Source organism: Vulpes vulpes, chromosome 6 (genome assembly GCF_048418805.1).
Source record: "Vulpes vulpes isolate BD-2025 chromosome 6, VulVul3, whole genome shotgun sequence".
NCBI classification, from domain to species: Eukaryota; Metazoa; Chordata; class Mammalia; order Carnivora; family Canidae; genus Vulpes; species Vulpes vulpes.
Genome location: NC_132785.1, coordinates 62,238,150 through 62,261,015, shown reverse-complemented (window position 1 = coordinate 62,261,015; position 22,866 = coordinate 62,238,150). Strand labels below are relative to the sequence as shown.

Sequence of the window (22,866 nt, the reverse complement as noted above, 5' to 3'; positions counted from 1 at the left end):
TGGGTGTTATTCTATATGTTGGCAAATTGAACACTAATAAAAAATAAATTTATATATATAAAAAAAGCAGGAGCCAGAGCATCAGCACCTGCTCCCACCAATCCCTGGTGCCATCAAGTAGATATCCATCATGGAAGCTGCATTAGCTGATGAGGGTTACAGCACCAAAATACCACAGGCTGGGTGCCTTAGACAATAGAAGTTTATTGACACGCTTCTGGACACTTGAATCTGAGTTCAAGGTGTTATAGCAGGATGGTTCCTCCTGAGGGCCAAGAAGGAAGGATCTGTTCCAGGTCTCTCTTCCTTTGTCATCTGCTCCCTGTGTCTTCATATTGTCTCCCCTTGGCGCACGTCTGTACCCAAATTTCCTCTTCTTATCAGGAAACCGGTCACATTAGATCACGGCCCACCCTAATGATTTCACATTAACTTAATCACTTTTGTAAACATCCTGTCTCCAAATGCAACTAATGTTTTGAGGTACTGGGTGACAGGGCTTCAATGGATGAATTTTTAGGAGGGCACGTTTCAGCCCATCAAAGAGGCTTGCTTACACACACAGGGGTGTGCATTATAGAAGAATGCTTGAACTTGGGGTGTCCACCATGGAAACAAGTCTACTCTTATCCAAGGGGAAATGTTAACTCATCCCTTAAGGTTTCTTCCCACAAACAGAACTCTGAAAGAAGGCCTGGGTAAAAGTGTCCAGGGCTTTGCATGCTTGGCACATAGGGAGGACATGCAGGAATGCCCAGGACCCATGTGCATTCTCTCTCTCAAAAGCAATGCAGTCAAAATATCAGATCAAGGTACATACACTCTACTAACCTCCGAGTCTTTATCAAGTCAGGCTGCGTTTGCACAGGTACAGAGTTGATCACACCTTCTGACAGTTAATCTACATGGAAGAAAAACCGGAGGTATAGTGCCCTAGTTTATGATAAAAATATTTACAAGTATCTTTAATACCAGCTAGGAAGTAAATGTAGAGCTCTGTCAACTGTTACATTGTTTGCTTTGTTCCTGAAAGGGAAATATTTTTAACTTAGTGGAATAGATGACTTCCTTCCTATGTAGTTTTTTATAGAAAAGGGAATGAAAAAACATGTTAAGAGTGATTGAATAGAAATATTCTTGTTTCTTTCTATAGATGGGGTTGCTACTTCTATATATGATCATTTTACTTTTGGACATATTTTATTTTTCATCAGGAATAATATATAATAAAGGTAAGTTTCAGACTCCCTTAATCTCTATTTTCTTATAGTTCTCCTTTTTTCCCTTCCTCACTAACAATTAAAATACTTTTTGGAGGGTACTTTTTTTTTAACCTCATCTTCCAATTTTTCCCAGGTATTATTTATTTATACTCTTGTCCAGAAGTTTTTAATAACATCACTGTGAATCTATTGTTAAGTTGTACCCATAGAGACCTTTGCTATAGTGTTTCTTTACTTCTAAGTCATAGAATATTTAAAGTTTAAGGAGCATTTTGTATTTGGAAAACTATTTAAATAGCTTTTTTTTTTTTTTTTTTACTTTTCCTACATGGTTACATGTGGTATGAATTATAAACTGAAATATAAGGCTAACAGATTGAGACTAAAGATAATTTTCTGAAAGTAATACATGGATGAAATTACTCAGTAGGACTTCAATGGTGGAAATGCTTTGTAAAAGGGATAAGACAAGACAATTTACCTCTACTTGTGTGGGTTGTTTAGATTCTCTAGCATTTTGGACTGGATCTGCTAGAACACAGTAGATGCTTAATAAAAAAAAAATGTTGACTAATGGAGAGATGGAATCAAGCTGTCTTCTATTCACAGGTGTGTTGAGAAATGATTGAGCTCTGGGATCACCCAGTACCAGTTCCTAGGTTCTACTGGAGAATATATAACACACGCATGGGCAAAATCTAAGATTGGAGAGTCACAGGTCAATTTATGAGATCTCAGAGAAGGGAGAGTTTACTTCCACCTGAAGGGAGTGGTCAGGGAAAGCTTTGTACAAAAGACAGCAATTAACCTAGGTCCCCAAATGAGTAATCTGTGTCTATGCATGCAAGGGGAAGAGTATTTTACAAAGACAACATCAAGGTAAGTGGTAGTTAGTTAAAGTCATGGAGGTAGGTAATCACATAATGTGAGCGGAACAGTAAATACTTCAGTTTGGCTAGAATGAAGGGATAGAAGAATAAGATATTTTGGAAAGGTAGGAAACTGGTTCACATCTTAGAATTATTTGAATGCCAGACTGGAATTTGGGCTTTAGCCTAAATTCATTGAGATGGAGATTGAGAATGGATTAAAAACCATGATCCAACTCTGCTGCCTGCAAGCGATTGACTTCAGATCAAGATAAGGAGAAAGGATCTTCTATATATCAATAGCTCTTTATTAAAATACAAATTCTCTCTTCAATCTCCAACTCCTGTCCCTTTTCTGTGATCACCAAGGACTTTAAGAGTCAAGAGCCATTTAATATTTATGAGGCAGATTGTTCCAGCTTTATTTTATTGTTGATCTTTATTTTTGTACCATTGTGTTTGGAAAATATACTCGGTACAATTTCAGTCTTCTTAAATTTTTGATATTTGTTATGTCTCTTTTTATGTGGCCTAACCAGGGGATTCTTCTGTGTGCACTTGAGGGAAATGTGTATTCTCTCTTTCTTGGATGGAATGTTTTATATATATCTTTTAGAACCATGTATTCTGAAGTATGTTTCAAGTAAAAAAGGTTCTTATTGACTTTGCATCTGGATAATGAAATTTGTTGAAAATGGTTTTTTAAAATATTTTTATTTATTCATGATATACACAGGGAGAGAGAGAGGGAGAGAGAGAGAGAGAGAGAGAGAGAGGCAGAGACACAGGCAGAAGGAGAAGCAGGCTTCATGCAGGGAGCCCGACGTGGGACTCGATCCCGGGACCCCAGGATCAGGCCCTGGGCTGAAGGTGGCACTAAACTGCTGAGCCACCCGGGCTTCCCTGTTGAAAATGTTTAAAAATTTAAAATGGTCAAGAACTGGTTTCTGGCCGCTTCTGAATTTTAAAAATATGATTATAATTCTTACTGTTTTAAAATTGTTTCATCATTTAAAAAAACATGATTCTTTTAATGAAAATTCTTCTATCAGTGACCTAAAATATATGTATTTTTGTATTATTTAGGTGATATGGAGAAACACTTTGCTTGTCATAGCCAAGGGTTCCCCCAAAAGAATGAAATAATCAAGCTGTATCTTTCCTCAGATGACTTGGTAAGGTCCCCTGATAGTATGTGACAACACATACACAGTCTTTTTAAGTCCATATGTAAAACCAGTAGCACTGTACTCTTTTCAAATACTTCCAACTATGTAAAATCCTATGTAATAATCATTTCTATTCCATTCCACTTGGAGCAGGTGAGACATTGCATTTAACCATTGAAACCGCCTGGGTGGTTTTTGCAATTTTTTTTTTTTTAAGTACCTCCCTCTTCTCTTTTTAAAAGGTTGGTTGTAATGATCTTTATTTTTTATGGATCTTATTTGTCCTTTTGAAGTTTGACAGATGTAGCCTGTTAGAGAAATTTACTTCACATGACCTAGAGAAAGAACCTTTCCCTTTTATAACAAGTACTATTGCAGTTGTCATTTGGGGTAAGGGATAATTTGATTTCTTAAATTCACATAATGGCATTTAAACACAACACACACACACACACACACACACACACACACACCCCAAAACAAAATAAAATGTACTATTAGGATGGCCATCCAGCAAATGCTAAAAAGAATGTAAGTTAAGGAAAAATGTACAGATTGTTTGAAAATCTATGATAAATATAATAAAAACAAAGTAAACACCCCACAAGGACAGATGCCTTTTCCCCAAAGTCTTCTTTGACTTAGTTCCTGGTTCCTTCTTGATATGCCAAACATATATTCACTTTTTAAAATTCACAACTGTTGCGAAGTGCTTGCCCTTTGAGTCAGGAATGCCTTTCCTCTGTGATTACAAATTACGGAAAGAGAATGGGCTTTAGAGGAAGAGAGACCTTCTAAGCTGGGGTCAAACCTTGGAGCTATATGTGCAGACATACCTGGTCTGTGTGCCCGGTGCAGGTTACCTAACCTCTTTCACCCCTAGTCTCGTCCTCTTAAGAAAGGGATTAATTATTTTTTTTAATAATAAATTTATTTTTTATTGGTGTTCAATTTGCCAACATACAGAATAACACCCAGTGCTCATCCCGTCAAGTACCCCCCTCAGTGCCCGTCACCCATTCACCCCCACCCCCCAGCCTCCTCCCCTTCCACCACCCCTAGTTCGTTTCTCAGAGTTAGGAGTCTTCCATGTTCTGTCTCCCTTCCTGATATTTCCCACACATTTCTTTTCCCTTCCTTTATATTCCCTTTCACTATTATTATATTCCCCAAATGAATGAGAACATACACTGTTTGTCCTTCTCCGATTGACTTATTTCACTCAGCATAATACCCTCCAGTTCCATCCACGTTGAAGCAAATGGTGGGTATTTGTCGTTTCTAATTGCTGAGTAATATTCCATTGTATACATAGACCACATCTTCTTTATCCATTCATCTTTCGATGGACACCGAGGCTCCTTCCACAGTTTGGCTATTGTGGACATTGCTGCTAGAAACATCGGGGTGCAGGTGTCCGGGCGCTTCACTGCATCTGAATCTTTGGGGTAAATCCCCAACAGTGCAATTGCTGGGTCGTAGGGCAGGTCTATTTTTAACTCTTTGAGGAACCTCCACACAGTTTTCCAGAGTGGCTGCACCAGTTCACATTCCCACCAACAGGGCAAGAGGGTTCCCTTTTCTCCGCATCCTCTCCAACATTTTAAACCCACCCTCTTAGATTCAGTACCAGGAGCCTGTGAAATAAGCAGACAAAAAACATTAACAGAAGGAAAAATTAAACAACAGATTTTTATTTACACATGCAGTGCATGTAACCACAGGAGAACTGAGTGGTGAGCAACTCAGAAGGAGAATTGGGATGCCTAGGCTAACTTCACAAAGAGCAATAAATTTTATTTTATTTATTTTATATATTTTTAAAATACAATACATTTTAAACCAGTGACAAGACAAGGGAAAGGGGGTTTGGGTTTATCTTCCCTCCAATCTCCTTCAGAATGTAAGTTCCTTGAGAGCAGGGATTTTTGTCTGTTTTGTGCAATTCTGCTCCCCCACCCTCACAACACTGCCTGATTTGTGGTTAGAGCTCAGAAAATGTTTTTGAAATTAATCTGTTTTCCTATTTCATAGACAAGGAAACTGAAACTTGGGGTAATTTGCCCCAAGTGGTCTTAACTATTAGGATAACCAAATGAGATGAAGCTGTCAGCATCCAACTTGTGTTGGTTTTCAGTAAAATTTACCATCTATAATTGCTATGTTCTCATGCAACTTCTTAAAACTGGGAAATCTCCCATAAAAATGCACTAAAATTAGTTTTACCTTATATGTTTGCTTCTTTTAAACACACACACACAAAATAAATTTTAAATACAAAACAATGATTTTAGTAAAAGAGGAATTTCTGTGTGTGGCTTTGATTCTATATTTATTTAATGTAATAACTTTATGCCTATTTTTGACAGCAAAGATTATTATATGGATGAATTGAAACCTATTATGACACTAGCATCATAGATTATAGGGTTCTAGAAGTTTACTTTTTCAAAAGAGATTTTTTTTTCCTAGTTAGAGATGAGGATTACTAAAGATAGCAGTCTATAGCTGCATCTACTTTTTATAGATTTCCCCTCACTTTTAGATTTATGTAAGATATGCTTCTCTCCATCAAGTTGTCATTACTTTTTTTTCCCTCCCCTCTTTCCTCAAGAAAGTCGAGTGTTTTTTCCGATCTGAAAGTGAGCTTACTTCGAAGGAATATCTAGGTGTGTTCACATCAGGAGGACTTGCTCCCAGCTTGGGAATTATGAATAGTACATATACTGGCATCTTCCACTTTAATTTAACTTTGGTAATAAGATTTTATTTTCTTCTTTGATATTATTAATTAGGAGCATAATCTTATACAGGATGTGTTTTTTAAAAAATAGATAGTCCATGATATCACATGTATACATGTTTAAACCTAACAATACAGTGTTATGCTTTTTGCTTTAAATAGTTTTTTAAAAATAAGTATATGTGCTGCCAAAGTGAGCGCAAGTTCCTAAGACATTTAAAAAAGATATGTATGGTTTTTTACTATTTACCTACATATTAATGATTTCCATTGATGTTCATTGTTTTCTGGAGATGCGAATTGCCATCTGGTGTCATATTTCTTCCGCCCAAAGAACTTTTATCATTTTTTATAGTCCAGGTCTGTGGGCAATGAATTCTCTGGGAATGAATTCTTGAAACTGTCTTTATTTTGCCCTTTCTTTTGCAGGTGATAAAAAAATATATACATGTTAAGATAATTTGCAAACCATACAGTTCACCTACTTAAAATGCACAATTAAATAGTGTTTAGTATATTCACAGAGTGCACAAACATCACTACTATCTAATTTTAGAACATTTTCGTGACTGTGAAAAGACAGCTCACGGTCCACATTAATAGTCATTTCCCAGTCCACCCTCTGCTCTCCAGGTGTAGACAACCACTAAGCTTCCTCTGTCCCTGTGGATTTGCTTATTCTGAACATCTCCTGTAAATGAAATCTTACAACGTGTATATAAATGAAATTGTACAACACTTAGCTCTTTACAACTGGCTTCCCTTCAGTTACTGTAATTTCTCCAAGTTCCATCCACATGGTAGCATGTGTCAGGTGGCCCATTTCTTTTTATTATCAAATAATATTGCAGTGTATCAATATCACATTTTTAAAATCCATTCATCAGTTGCTGGACATTTAGGTTATTTCCACTTTTTGGCTGTAATGAATCATGCTGCCATGAACATCTGTGTATGAATCCTTTGTGTGGAAATTTTTTTTTTTTTTAATTTCTCTTGGGTGTCTACCTGGGAAATGGAATTGCTAGGTCAGAGGGTAATAGTCTGACTACTGCTTTTACAGTCTTTTATATTCCCACCAGCACTGTATTAGGGTTCAAATTTCTCCACCTCCTCACCCACACTTGTTACTGTTGGTCTTTGTTGATAAAGCCATTCCGGTAGATGTGAAGTGCTATCTCATTTGGTTTTGATTTGCGTTCCCTGATGATTAAATGATGTTCAGCATCTTTTCATATGTTTATTGTCCATTTGAATATCTTCTATGTGGGGATATCTATTAGATTCTTTATTCATTCTTAATTGGGTTGTCTTACTAACATCTTTATATATTCTCAATACAAGTTCCCCTATCAGCCACATTATTGGCAAGTATTTTCTCCCATTTTCTGGATTGTATTTTTACTTTTTAGATAGTCTCCTTTGATGTACAAAAGTTGTTTTGAGGAAGCCTAGTTACCCATTTCGTTCCTTGTTCTTTGGTGTCATATATAGGAAATCATTGGCTAGTCCAAGGTCACAGAGATTTATATCTCTGTTTTCTCCTAAGAGGTTCATAGTTTTAAATTTAAATTTAAATTTAACTTTTAAATTTAGGTCTTTGATCCATTTTGAGTTCATTTTTATGTGTGGTGTGAGGCTGGGGTCCATATTAATACTTTTGTATGTGGATATCCATTTGTCGAAAATACTATTATTCTTCCCTACTGAATTGTTTTGGCATCTTTGTTGAAAACCCAACTGACCACAAAGGTGAGAGTTTATTTCTGGATTCTCAATTCCATTGAATTGATCTATACATCTATCCTTATGCTACTAATTACCATGTTGTCTTGATACTGTTGTTTTGTAGTAAATTTTGAAGTAGAAAGCCATGAGTTCTTCAACTTTGTTATTCTTTTTTAAGGTTGTTTTTGCTAGTCTCTGTATGAATTCACTAGCTTCCATATGAATTTTAAGATAAGCTTGTCAATATTTATAAAGGAGCCTACAGGTAGAGATTGTGTTGAATGTATGGATCAATTTGGGTGGTATTGCCATTTTAATAATAATATTATCTCCCCAATCCATGAATATAGGATGTTTTCCTATTTATTTAGATTTTCCTTACTCTTTCAACAATGTTTTCTAGTCTTCAGAGTATACGTTTTATACTGCTTTTGTTAATTTTATTCCTAATATTTTATTCTTTTTGATTCTATTGTAGAGGGAATTGCTTACTTAATCTCATCTTCAGATGATCCTTTACAAGTGTATAGAAATACAGTTAATTTTTATATATTAATCTTGTATCTTGCAACCTTGCTGAAGTCATTTGTGAATTCTAAAGGTTTTTAGTGGTCACCTTGATTTTTGAATGATAGTTTTGTCAGATACAGAATCTCTGGTTGGCTTCCATTTCCTTTTGATATTTTAAATGTTATTCTACATTTTTAATATGTCAACTGACACCATTGTTTCTGAGTGAGAAGTTAACTATTAATTGTATTATTGTCCCCTACATGTAATGTGTCCTTTTTCTCTGTATGCTTTTAAAAAATATTTTATTTATTTATTCATGAGAGACACACAGAGAGAGGCAGAAACAGAGGCAGAGGGAGAAACAGGCTTCCTGTGGGGAGCTTGATGTGGGACTGGATCCCAGGACCCCAGGATCACGACCTGAGCCAAAGGCAGATGCTCAACCACTGAGCCACCCAGGCATCCCTCTCTGGATGCTTTTAAGATTTTCTTTTTGTATTTACCCTGATTGTGTTTCTCTGAGCTTCTTGGGTTATAAGTTTACCAGATTTGTAAAGTCTTCAGCTACTATTTCTCTAAAAAAATGTTCTGCTCCTTTTTCTGTCTCTTTTCCTACTGGAGCTCTAATTATGCACAGTTTAGAATATACAGTATTTTCTCATAGATATCTAAGGCTCTGGTCATTTTTCTTTAATTATTTTCCCCCTTTTTTCAGACAGGGTAATTTCAACTGTTGTATCTCTAAAATCACTGATTCTTTATTTTACCATCTCCAATCTGCTCATCTAATAAATACTTTATTTCAGTTACTATATTTTTTGCCTCATTATTTTCATCTGGCTTTATTGTATTTTTCATCTATGTGCTGGGATTCCCTACCCATCCTTTCACTAAGACACTTTCTTTAAGCCTACATACATTATTTGTTTTTTAAAAAGGTTTTATTTATTTATCATGAGATATATATATATATATATATATAGAGAGAGAGAGAGAGAGAGGCAGAGACACAGGCAGAGGGAGAAGCAGGCTCCATGTAGGGAGCCTGACATGGGACTCGATCCTGGGTCTCCAGGATCACACCCTGAGCTGAAGGCAGCGCTAAACCACTGAGCCACCCCGGCTGCCCTACATACATTATTTGTAATAGCTGCTTTGAAGTCTTCATCTACTCTCTGGACTCACTCTGGGTCCATTTATCATCTATTTTTTTTTAATCAGTTACATGTTTCTTTTTCTTTTGGTTGAAACTGGACACATAAGATAAAAACTATAGCAACTCTGGATTCTGTTATGTTTTTATGAGAGTTTGCTAGTGGAGAGGGGGGTGGTTGTTGGTTGTGGTATAAAAGGCTCTTTCTTGCCTTGACACAAACAGTAAACTGTGTTATCTATGGTTTCAGCAGCTGTTATCTCTGCTCAGTTTTTTAAAGCTTCCATGGTTTATTATTTTTTAACATGGCCTTCATTGGTCTCTGCACTTGTGTTGCCCCAGGGTTGGGGAAAATTTATATTTAACTCTTAGCTCAGTTTCCTTGCTCATTGTTTTTTCCCCTTAAATTCTCCAATTCTCAGTCAATACCAAGCTCTGTTCCCTGACACATCAAGCCAGTAATGCCTCAATTTTGTGCTACCTCAGCATGGTTGCATGATATTCCACTTCATAGTATTTTACATAATTGATTAACATTATAGTTATTTCTAATCTTCTACTATTACAAGTAATAATGAAAAATATTCTTGAACATATTTTATTTCCTACATATGTGAGAATAATATAGGATAAATGCCTAACAGTGAAATTACTATGTAAAGGGTATATGCATTTGATATTTTTATTTAATTTCCATTTTTAAAGATAGGGTAAAATATAACAAAATAAGTGTTGCCTTTAACATTGTCAAACTCTGTATTCTGATGTCTTCTTTATTCAAGTTCAGTGATCGAGTTTACTGGTTGATCAATATTCCTAGAGAAAACATTACAAAAAATACAGGTAAGAATGATCTGCATTAATTTTTTTATTCAAGGGTTTGCATTGCCAAATTTAGCAAGTAAACAAAAACATGTATATTCAAAAATTGTTTGCTATTCCAGGAAAATGTCTCATGTAGTATTTGGGACCTACTTACTAAAAATGATTATAGTTCATCTAAAATTCAAATTTAATTAGGGTTTCTATATTTTATCTGGCAATTCTATTACAAATAGATTGGTTTAACCTACATAACATTTATATCGTTCTTTATTTAAGTAAACTCATTTTCTAGAACTCAAAAGTTGTGGTATGGAGAAATTCATGTACCAATAGGTTACCTTAAAATAGTCTGTAATATGTAACATATTATTTATTATGGAATCTCCTATTAAGTGTTATGTGATAGCATAACTTTATATATGACAGTAAATACCCTGATGGAAAAAGGAGGAAAGTAAAATTTCAGGAGTTATAAGTATTGAACTAGTGGACTGAGCTAGTAGATGTTGAAGCATGAAATACATTTTCATAATTTAAAAATGGTGGAGGGCATATTATTGTAATATGATAGGTACAAAGAGTGGAAACCAACTTGGCTTCATTGAAGAAGAAAGAAGAAATTTGTTTTTGTCATGGAGCCCACAGATAAAAATGCATCCAGTTTATAGGAAGGAATTATGACTAATAAATGGACAACCATCAAGACTTTCACCCTATTTCTCATTTCTATGTTTTTTGGATATCTACATTTATTTTTCTCTCTCTACAGACCAGCTTTCTAAAGCTGCCTCACTGCCAGTCAATTTTCTTAAATGTGTACTTCCTAGGGGCCAACCCAATTCCAAATTCCCAGGAGAGTATCTTTGATTGGCCTGATGTTGATCCAGTATCCACTCGTATAGCAATCAAATGGTGATGAGGGACCAGGACAGTGAGAATCATATAGGCCAACCTCTCTAGATACAGTAGTAATTAAAGGGCATAGGGGATTGTGTGTCCTTTGGAGTAAATTTGGGGGGCTTAGAGTAAGGAAGAAATGATAGAAAAGTTTTCACATAAGGAAGTGTCAAGGACAAAAGTCTGCAAGAGAAACCCCAGTGCTGTAAATTCTGACATGAATTAGATCTATCTTTCTTTATCTCAATTTTTTACAAGTTAATCTACTGGAAACTTGGTGATTTTTTTTGGCAAGGAATTCATCCCGAAAATTGTACTCCTTAAAAAAAAATCTAAGTTAACTATCATCAATATTAGGATGGAATGTTCTAGCTCCTTGGCATAATATTGACATTAGATTGAGGACTGAAAAAAGTGAAGATCACTTGTTATTTTTGTTCCTTCCATTTACAAACTTTAATTTTAGAAATGCAGTGATTCTAGAGTCACCCAGACAGGAACAAAGGTGAACTGAGAACTTAAGCATTTTATAGAAACACACTACATGAGCTCTGTGTCTCTTGGTCTAACTCCCTGGACTGAGTAAAAAATATTTTTGAGCTCATGATGTAATAGGAGAGGATGGCCTAATTAGTCATATGCTAGAAATCAGGGGGAGAAATATTCAGGGGGAATGGTCTCCTTTCCCCCTCACTCATTTTTTTTTCTTTCCTTAATCATGTCTTATCTACTGTACTGCAATGAATTGAAGTATTATGTAAGGATGACATCTTGGGAAGGATAGTTGAGGATACATCAACCACAAAGGTAGCAAAATAGTTATCATAGTAGTAGTAGAACTAGCAGGTTCATCACTACTCTAAATACTTTACCTATACTAACTCATCCATCCCTCACTGTGTGGTAGGTATCATTATCATGCCCATTTTTTTTCAATATTTATTTATTTGTTGGCAAGGGCAGGAGAGTGAGGGACCAAGGGAGAGGGAGAGAGAGTTCCAAGCAGACTTCGTACTGAGCTCAGAGCCTGATGCAGCGCTCAATCCCATGACCCTGCGATCATGACTTGTGCTGAAATCAAGTCAGTTCCTTAACCAACTGTACCACCCTGGTGCTCCTATCATATCCATTTTCACACGATTTAACTAAGACCCAAGGAGCTGCAGGGAGACGCAGTGATAGCTAGAAAGTGCTAAAGGCAGTTTGAAGTTAGAACAGCATAGAACTGTTGAAAGTAAAAAGAGTTTCTCTTTTATTTATACTTCATGATTTCTTCTTTTTTTTCATTTATAAATACGGTATAATTTGCATTAAGTAAAATGTACCCTTTTTATAAAGCATCTAGTTCTGTAAGTTTACACAAATGTGTACAGTTGTATAATCACTACGGTCAAGATACTGAACTGCTCCATCACCCCATAAAATTACCCCACCTGGAGTCAACGTCTCCCCATTGTCCAAGCCCCAGCCACCACACATCTGTTTTCTGTTCCTGTTGCTTTGCCTATTCTGGAGTCATATACATGGAATCATGGAATACATAGCCTCTTGAATTTGGCTTCTTTCGCTTACCATAATTCATTTGAGATTCATCTGTGTTGTAATTTCTTTGATTTTCTTCCTGGAAAGTATTCCATTGTATGGGCTATACCAGAGTTAATTTTATTGAAGGGCATTTGGATTTTCCCAGTTTTTAGCTATTTTGAGTAAGGTTGTTATAAGCATTCTCAGACAGGTTCTCTTGTGAACATAAACTTTCGTTGCATTTAGCTAATACCAAATAGTAGGATCACTGGGTTATATGGTAAGTGTAAGTTTAACTTTATAAGAAATTGTCAAATTATTTTCCAAAATAGTTGTATCATTCTGCGTTCTCACCAACAGGTTATCTGAATCCATGCCAGCACAGTATGTGTAAGGGTGTGGGGTGTGTGTGTGTGTGTGTGTGTGTGTGTGTAATTTTAGCCATCCTAATATGTGTATGGAACCATTTAATAATTTTAATTTGCATTTCCCTAATAACTAATGCCATTGAACATTTTTGTGCTTAAATGCCATTTGAATTATCTATGTAAATCTTTTGCAAGTTTGTTATATATTTTGGATACACGTCCCTTATCAGATGTATGACCTACAATATGTTTTTCCTACTCTGTGGCTTGTATTTTTCATCTCTTAAGAATATCTCTTGAAGATCGGAGTTTTTAATTTGGGTGAAGTCTAATTTATCAGTTTTTTTACTTTATGGATTGCACTTTTGGCATCATAGCTAAATCAAGTTCACAAAGGTGTTCTACATTTACTTCTAGAGGTTTATGGTTCCAGGTTTGGTATTTAGGCTTATGACTCAGTATGAGCTAATGTGTGCTATATGGACTGAGGTTAATTTGGGGGAATCATGGGTACCCAATTATTCCAGCACCATTGTTATAAAGACTATTTTATCTCCATTGTATTACTATTTCTGGGCTCTGTGTCTTTTCACCAATACCATATTGTCTCACTTGAGCTTTATAAATAATAGGCTTATAATAAGTAATGTTAATCCTTTGACTTTGATCTTATTTTTCAAAATTGTTTTGGTTAGTGTACTTCTTTTGCCTTTCTCTATAAATTTTAGAATAAACTCATTTAGTTCTATAAAAAATCCAGTGGTTTTTAAATTTGAGTTGCATTAAATCGATAGTTTAGAGAGAATTGACATCTTACCACTGAATCTTCCAATCCATGGACACTGTATACCTCTCCATTTATTTATATCATATCTTCTTTGAACTATTTCATCAGGGTTTTGTGGATTTCACCATAGGAAAAAAATGTTCAGCATTAAAAAATCTTTATACCTAAGTATCTCATATTTTTGGGTATTGTAGATGGTTATTTTTAATATTTGAATTTCTAACTGTTAATTGAGAGTATGTAGAAATATGATTGGTTTTTGCAGATTTATTGTGTATCTTGCAACCTTGTTAAATTCACTTATTGGTTCTAGCCTTTTGTATATTCTTTGGTTCTTCTATGTGGAAAAAGCATTCATTCAGAAATAACAGATAATTTCATTTCTTCCTTTTCAGTACGTATTCATTTTATTTCTTTCTCTTGCCTTATTTGTAGTGGTAGAACCTCCAGTACCATGTTGGATAGGAATGGTAGGGGACATCCTGGCCTTGCTTCCAATTTTAGGGGGAAAACATTCAATCTTTCATCATTAGGTATGATGTTATCATAAGTATTTTGTAGATGCTCTTTATCATGTTACAGAAATTCCCTTCTAGTACTGGTTTGCTAGGTTTTTATCATGAATTGGTGTTGAAATTTGTGAAATGCTCTTTCTGCATCTGTTGAGAAAATAAGGATTGTCTTCTTTAGTCTGTTGATATGGTGGATTTCATTGATTCCTTTTTGAATTTTGAGCTAGTCCTGCAATCCTAGGATAAACAACTCTTGGTTATGATGTAGTATCCTTTTTATATATTGTTGGACTCATTTGGCTGGTAGGTTCTTGTGGTTATTAGCCTGGAGTTTAATTTTCTCCCAAGGTCTTTATCTTGTTTTGGTATCCAGTAATGCTATTGTTATAAAATGATTTGCTCTGCTGTTCGGTCGTTGCTGATGAACAGCCAGGGTAGTGCTCAACGTTAAGCTGCAAAAGGGGTCATGCAGGGATTTAGGGAGGAGTCCAGGTAGGCCAGCACAGGTGATAACATCTAGGAGTTCTTACTGAGCTTCAGGTTTTTTAGAATCTTCATCACCCTGGGGAATGTCTTCATGATGTCCTGCAGGATCCAGCTGTTTGGCTCTTGAGCCACAGATATGGTACTAGGAACACACCTGCCCAGATGCCAGGTCTGCATCCCTCCATTACTGATGACTTTGAGAATGTTTTTGACTAGGGAGCCACTAATCTTCCCAGAAAGCCCAAGCTTGTGGGGGCAAGGGGAAGGGGGAGAGATTGTTCCTCAAGATGCGCACAGTTTCCCAGCCATGTTGCTTTTCTTTCTTTCTTTCTTTTTTTTCTCAAAGGTTATTTTCACTTTGGTCTCTGAATTAAAATGCTGTCTAGTTAAGGAGTTTCAGGAAGGCTTAAATAAGAGGCTGTGATAACACTGCATTCCCCACAGATAAAAGAACATGTCTAAATCATTTTATTCAACTGGAAGTCAAGCTTTCACTAGAAACTTGTTTCTGAATATTTCTTGGTTTATTTTTAATATCCATCCTTTGGGGTCAAATTATACAGGTTCTAAAAAAATATTTTACTTGGAGGGGCAAGACGGCGGAAGAGTAGGGTCCCCAAGTCACCTGTCTCCACCAAATTACCTAGATAACCTTCAAATCATCCTGAAAATCTACGAATTCGGCCTGAGATTTAAGGAGAGACCAGCTGGAACGCTATAGCGAGAAGAGTTCGGCTTCTATCAAGGTAGGAAGACGGGGAAAAAGAAATAAAGAAACAAAAGGCCTCCAACGGGGAGGGGCCCGTGAGGAGCCGGCCTGAGGCCGGGGCGAGTGTCCCCAGGACAGGAGAGCCCCGTCCCGGAGAAGCAGGAGCTGCACCAACCTTCCCAGGCGGAAAGGGGCCCGCAGGGAGTTAGAGCAGAACCCAGGAGGGCGGGGATGCCCTCGGGCTCCCGGGGACACTAACGGGCACCTGCGCCCAGGAGAGTGCGCCGAGCTCCCTGAAGGGCTGCAGCAGGCACTGCGGGTCGTGGAGCAGCTCGGAGGGGCTCGGGCGGTGGCTCCAGCGGAGGGGGCTGTGCGGTGGGAGCGCGAATCCAACAGCGCAGGCCCCGGGGCACAGGGCGCCGGGACACAGCCCAGGATCCCGCCTCCCCCGGGACAGGCAGAGGCCGGGAGGGCCCAGGACAGCAAGGACGCTCCTGCCCCGAGCTGAGCAGATCAGCGGCCCCACCCCGGAGCCCCCAGGCCCTGCAGGCGGAGAGCCCCGGAGCTACTGCGGGAGCTGACTCCAGGGCTGCAGAGCTGGCCCCCGCCACTGGGGTTGTTCCTCCTGGGGCCTCACGGGGTGAACAACCCCCACTGAGCCCTGCACCAGGCAGGGGCAGAGCAGCTCCCCCAAGTGCTAACACCTGAGAATCAGCACAGCAGGCCCCTCCCCCAGAAGACCAGCGAGACGGACCAGTTCCAGGGGAAGTCGAGGGACTTAAAGTATACAGAATCAGAAGATACTCCCCCGTGTTTTTTGTTTTTGTTTTCTGTTTTGTTTTGTGTTTTTTTCTTTCTTTTTGATTTCTGATTGCTTCCCCCACCCCTTTTTTTCCACCTTTCTTTTTCTTTCTCTTTTTCTTCTATTTTTTCCCTTTTTTTCTTCTTTCTCTTTTTTCTTTTTCTCTTTTCTTTCCTTCTCTCTCTCTCTTTTTTTCCTTTTCCCAATACAACTTGTTTTGGCCACTCTGCACTGAGCAAAATGACTAGAAGGAAAACCTCACCTCAAAAGAAAGAATCAGAAACAGTCCTCTCTCCCACAGAGTTACAAAATCTGGATTACAATTCAATGTCAGAGAGCCAATTCAGAAGCACTATTATACAGCGACTGGTGGCTCTAGAAAAAAGCATAAAGGACTCAAGAGACTTCATGACTGCAGAATTTAGAGCCAATCAGACAGAAATTAAAAATCAATTGAATGAGATGCAATCCAAACTAGAAGTCCTAACGACGAGGCTTAACGAGGTGGAAGAACGAGTGAGTGACATAGAAGACAAGTTGATGGCAAAGAGGGAAACTGAGGAAAAAAGAGACAGACAATTAAGAGACCGTGAGGATAGATTAAGGGAAATAAACGACAGCCTGAGGAAGAAAAACCTACATTTAATTGGGGTTCCCTAGGGCGCCAAAAGGGCCAGAGGGCCAGAATATGTATTTGAACAAATCCTAGCTGAAAACTTACCTAATCTGGGAAGGGAAAGAGGCATTCAGATCCAGGAAATAGAGAGATCCCCCCCTAAAATCAATAAAAACCGTTCAACACCTCGACATTTAATAGTGAAGCTTGCAAATTCCAAAGATAAGGAGAAGATCCTTAAAGCAGCAAGAGAAAAAAAGTCCCTGACTTTTATGGGGAGGAGTATTAGGGTAACAGCCGACCTCTCCACAGAGACCTGGCAGGCCATATTCAGGGTCCTAAATGAGAAGAACATGCAACCAAGAATACTTTATCCAGCAAGGCTCTCATTCAGAACGGAAGGAGAGATAAAGAGCTTCCAAGACAGGCAGGAACTGAAAGACTATGTGACCTCCAAACCAGCTCTGCCAGAAATTTTAAGGGGGACTCTTAAAATTCCCCTTTAAGAAGAAGTCCAATGGAACAATCCACAAAAACAAGGACTAAATAGATATCATGATGACACTAAACTCATATCTGTCAATAGTAACTCTGAACATGAACGGGCTTAATGACCCCATCAAAAGGCGCAGGGTTTCAGACTGGATAAAAAAGCAGGACCCATCTATTTGCTGTCTACAAGAGACTCATTTTAGACAGAAGGACACCTACAACCTGAAAATAAAAGGTTGGAGAACCATTTAACATTCAAATGGTCTCAAAAGAAAGCAGTGGTAGCCATCCTTATATAAGATAAAGTAAAATTTATCCCGAAGACTATAATGAGAGATGAAGAGGGATACTATCTCATACTCAAAGGATCTATCCAACAAGAGGACTTAACAATCCTCAATATATATGCCCCGAATGTGGGAGCTGCCAAGCATTTAAACCAATTAATAACCAAACTGAAGAAATACTTTGATAATAATACACTTATACTTGGTGACTTCAATCTAGCTCTTTCTACCCTCGATAGGTCTTCTAAGCACATCTCCAAAGAAACGAGAGCTTTAAATGATACACTGGACCAGATGGATTTCACAGGTATCTACAGAACTTTACATCCAAACTCAACTGAATACACATTCTTCTCAAGTGCACATGGAACTTTCTCCAGAATAGACCACATACTGGGTCACAAATCGGGTCTGAACCAATACCAAAAGATTGGGACAGTCCCCTGTATATTCTCAGACCATAATGCCTTGAAATTAGAACTAAATCACAACAAGACGTTTGGAAGGACCTCAAACACGTGGAGGTTAAGGACCATCCTGCTCAAAGATGAAAAGGTCAACCAGGAAATTAAGGAAGAATTAAAAAGATTCATGGAAACTAATGAGAATGAAGATACAACCGTTCAAATCTTTGGGATGCAGCAAAAGCAGTCCTGAGGGGGAAATACATCACAATACAAGCATCCATTCAAAAACGGGAAAGAACTCAAATACAAGAGCTAACTTTACACATAAAGGAGCTAGAGAAAAAACAGCAAATGGACCCCACGCCCAGCAGAAGAAGAGAGTTAATTAAAATTCGAGCAGAACTCAATGATATCGAGACCAAAAGAACTGTGGAACAGAGCAACAGAACCAGGAGTTGGTTCTTTGAAAGAATTAATAAGATAGATAAACCGTTAGCCAGCCTTATTAAAAAGAAGAGAGAGAAGACTCAAATTAATAAAATCATGAATGAGAAAGGAGAGATCACTACCAACACCAAGGAAATACAAACAATTTTAAAATCATATTATGAACAGCTCTACGCCAATAAATTAGGCAATCTAGAAGAAATGGACGCATTCCTGGAAAGCCACAAACTACCAAAACTGGAGCAGGAAGAAATAGAAAACCTGAACAGGCCAATAACCACGGAGGATATTGAAGCAGTCATCAAAAACCTCCCAAGACACAAGAGTCCAGGGCCAGATGGCTTCCCAGGGGAATTCTATCAAACGTTTAAAGAAGAAATCATACCTATTCTACTAAAGCTGTTTGGAAAGATAGAAAGAGATGGAGTACTTACAAATTCGTTCTATGAGGCCAGCATCACGTTAATTCCGAAACCAGACAAAGACCCCACCAAAAAGGAGAATTACAGACCAATATCCCTGATGAACATGGACGCAAAAATTCTCAACGATACTAGCCAATAGGATCCAACGACACATTAAGAAAATTATTCACCATGACCAAGTAGGGTTTATCCCCGGGACGCGAGGCTGGTGCAACACTCATTAAACAATCAATGTGATTCATCATATCAGCAAGAGAAAAACCAAGAACCATATGATTGTCTCATTAGATGCAGAGAAAGCATTTGACAAAATACAGCATCCGTTCCTGATCAAAACCCTTCAGAGTGTTGGGATAGAGGGAACTTTCCTCAACATCTTAAAAGCCATCTACGCAAAGCCCACAGCAAGAATCATTCTCAATGGGGAAGCACTGGGAGCCTTTCCACTAAGATCAGGAACAAGACAGGGATGTCCACTCTCACCACTGCTGTTCACATAGTTCTGGAAGTCCTCGCCTCAGCAATCAGACAACAAAAAGACATTAAAGGCACTCAAATTGGCAAAGAAGAAGTCAAACTCTCCCTCTTTGCCGTTGACATGATATTCTACATAGAAAACCCAAAAGCCTCCACCCCAAGATTGCTAGAACTCATACAGCAATGTGGTAGCATGGCAGGATAAAAAATCAATGGCATTTCTATACACTAACAATGAGAATGAAGAAAGAGAAATTAAGGAGTCAATCCCATTTACAATTGCACCCAAAAGCAGAAGATACCTAGGAATAAACCTAACCAAAGAGGTAAAGGATCTATACCCTAAAAACTATAGAACACTTCTGAAAGAAATTGAGGAAGACACAAAGAGATGGAAAAATATTCCATGCTCATGGATTGGCAGAATTAATATTGTGAAAATGTCAATGTTACCCAGGGCAATTTACACGTTTAATGCAATCCCTATCAAATAACCATGGACTTTCTTCAGAGAGTTAGAACAAATTATTTTAAGATTTGTGTGGAATCAGAAAAGACCCCGAATAGCCAGGGGAATATTGAAGAAGAAAACCAGAGCTGGGGGCATCACAATGCCGGATTTCAGGTTGTACTACAAAGCTGTGGTCATCAAGACAGTGTGGTACTGGCACAAAAACAGGAACATAGATCAATGGAACAGAATAGAGAACCCAGAAGTGGACCCTCAACTTTATGGTCAACTAATATTCGATAAAGGAGGGAAGACTATCCATTGGAAGAAAGACAGTCTCTTCAATAAATGGTTCTGGGAAAATTGGACAGCCACATGCAGAAGAATGAAACTGGACCACTCTCTTTCACCATACACAAAGAAACTCAAAATGGATGAAAGATCTAAATGTGAGACAAGAGTCCATCAAAATCCTAGAGAGGGACACAGGCAACACCATTTTTGAACTTGGCCACAGTAACTTCTTGCAAGATACATCCACAAAGGCAAAAGAAACAAAAGCAAAAATGAATTATTGGGACTTCATCAAGATAAGAAGCTTTTGCACAGCAAAGGATACAGTCAACAAAACTCAAAGACAACCTACAGAATGGGAGAAGATATTTGCAAATGACGTATCAAGTAAAGGGCTAGTTTCCAAAATCTATAAAGAACTTATTAAACTCAACACCAAAGAAACAAACAATCCAATCATGAAATGGGCAAAAGACATGAAGAGAAATCTCACATAGGAAGACATAGACATGGCCAACATGCACATGAGAAGATGCTCTGCATCACTTGCCATCAGGGAAATACACATCAAAACCACAATGAGATACCACCTCACACCAGTGAGAACGGGGAAAATTAACCAGGCAGGAAACCACAAATGTTGGAGAGGATGCGGAGAAAAGGGAACCCTCTTACCCTGTTGGTGGGAATGTGAAATGGTGCAGCCACTCTGGAAATCGGTGTGGAGGGTCCTCAAAGAGTTAAAAATAGACCTGCCCTACGACCCAGCAATTGCACTGTTGGGGACTTACCCCAAAGATTCAGATGCAGTGAAACGCCGGGACACCTGCACCCCGATGTTTCTAGCAGCAATGGCCACAATAGCCAAACTGTGGAAGGAGCCTCGGTGTCCATCGAAAGATGAATGGATAAAGAAGATGTGGTCTATGTGTACAATGGAATATTACTCAGCCATTAGAAACGACAAATACCCACCATTTGCTTCAACGAGGATGGAACTGGAGGGTATTATGCTGAGTGAAGTAAGTCAATCGGAGAAGGACAAACATTTTATGTTCTCATTCATTTGGGGAATATAAATAACAGCAAAAGGGAATAGAAGGGAAGGGAGGAGAAATGTGTGGGAAATATCAGGAAGGGAGACAGAACATGAAGACTCCTCAGTCTGGGAAACGAACTAGGGGTGGTGGAAGGGGAGGAGGGCGGGGGTTGGGGGTGAATTAGTGACGGGCACTGAGGGGGCACTTGACGGAATGAGCACTGGGTGTTAATTTGTATGTTGGCAAATTGAACACCAATAAAAAATAAATTTATTAAAAAATTTTACTTATTTTAGAGGGAGGGAGAGATAGAGCCATATGTGAGCAGGGAGCGGGGGCTATGAAGGGAGAGGGAGAAAGTGTCCCAAGCAGGCTCCACCCTGAGAGCAGAGCCTATCCTGGGGCTATCCCACAGTCCTGACATCATGTCCTGAGCCAAAACAAGAGTTCCCCTCTGTTAGCCAACTCTGCCGCCTGGGTGCACCAAATTATATAGATTTTTAAAAATCATTTTCACACCAATAAAAATTAATTTATTAAAAAATAAAAAAACACATTTCATCCAGGGGTCTGGGCAGAAAGGTTAGCTTTTTAGTTTTGAGTCATGCTCTTTATTGGACAGTATCTATGAATAATGAACAAGTTCATTGTTGCTGGGACCAGCAAGAGGCTCTGTGTCCAAATCCCCTCACACCACACCCCCGCCATCCAGATGGGCTCTGCTTGGCAATTCGGTGCAGCTGGGGTCATCCCCAGAACTTTAAGGGTGAAGATTCTCATGGAAGAGGGAGCCAGAACATTCAACAGAAGCACAGGGAATGTTATGAGAAATTTCGCCCTGTCTTGAATCTCTGTTAAATTAATTCACTCCGGGCGCTCTTAATTGTGTAATTGCTGGAATGATGAAGATATTATGACTAACTTCTGAAAGCCAGGGTTTCTGGGTCTGCTTTTCAAGAGGGTGATTTCAAGATTGAAAAACAATCGCCTCTTTCTAGGCGATATGGCACTTTGCACAGAGGTTTCTTTGGAATGGAGTCCTGGTGTAATTGCCAAAATGAAATGCAGGTGGTCACTGCCTGGAATCCCACAGTGCTGCATGTTTGTTTGTTGTGGTTTTTGAAATCCTGTCTTTCAGGGAAACCGGGTGGGAAGGAAAGGTAAGTACACAGGTTTTTAGAACTAAGTGACACTGAAACCAAAGCTGATTTCTAAAAAGAGAAATAGACAAATACATGAATAGATAAATATGAGGAAGAGTCCCTCCTCTGTTACAGAAAAAATTTTAGAGTATCAGCTTTCATTAAATGTTTGGTGGGCTTCTCCAGGCCAGTGAAAACATCCAGGCTTGGAGTTTTCTTTGTGAGAAAGCTTTTTAACCCCAAATTTGGTTTCCTTAATAGTTATGGGCATATTCATGTTTTCTATTTTTTTTTTCTTAAGTGTGTTTTGGCAGCTTGCATCTATCAAGGAACTTTTCCATTTCATCTACAGTTTTGAATTTATGGCACAAGAGCCATTTGTGATATTCTCATATTACCCTTAGAATATAGAGTCTGCAGTGACGTTCCCCATTTCATCTCTAAGACGACTTACTTGTACCTTTTTTCCTGATAAGTTCA

The 22,866-nt window shown here is 38.2% G+C and overlaps 1 protein-coding gene across 1 annotated transcript in view; it reads left to right on the top strand.

Moving 5' to 3' along the window:
* Positions 1 to 1,153: 1,153 nt before the first annotated feature.
* The window catches only part of CATSPERB (cation channel sperm associated auxiliary subunit beta), a 140,731-nt gene continuing 119,018 nt past the window's right edge, over positions 1,154 to 22,866 (top strand). Inside the window, exons 1-4 of the mRNA XM_025985613.1 lie at positions 1,154 to 1,232; positions 3,179 to 3,267; positions 5,876 to 6,016; positions 10,181 to 10,241. Of these exons, the coding sequence (XP_025841398.1) occupies positions 1,154 to 1,232; positions 3,179 to 3,267; positions 5,876 to 6,016; positions 10,181 to 10,241 (370 nt within the window). The remainder of the gene's footprint in view (positions 1,233 to 3,178; positions 3,268 to 5,875; positions 6,017 to 10,180; positions 10,242 to 22,866) is intronic.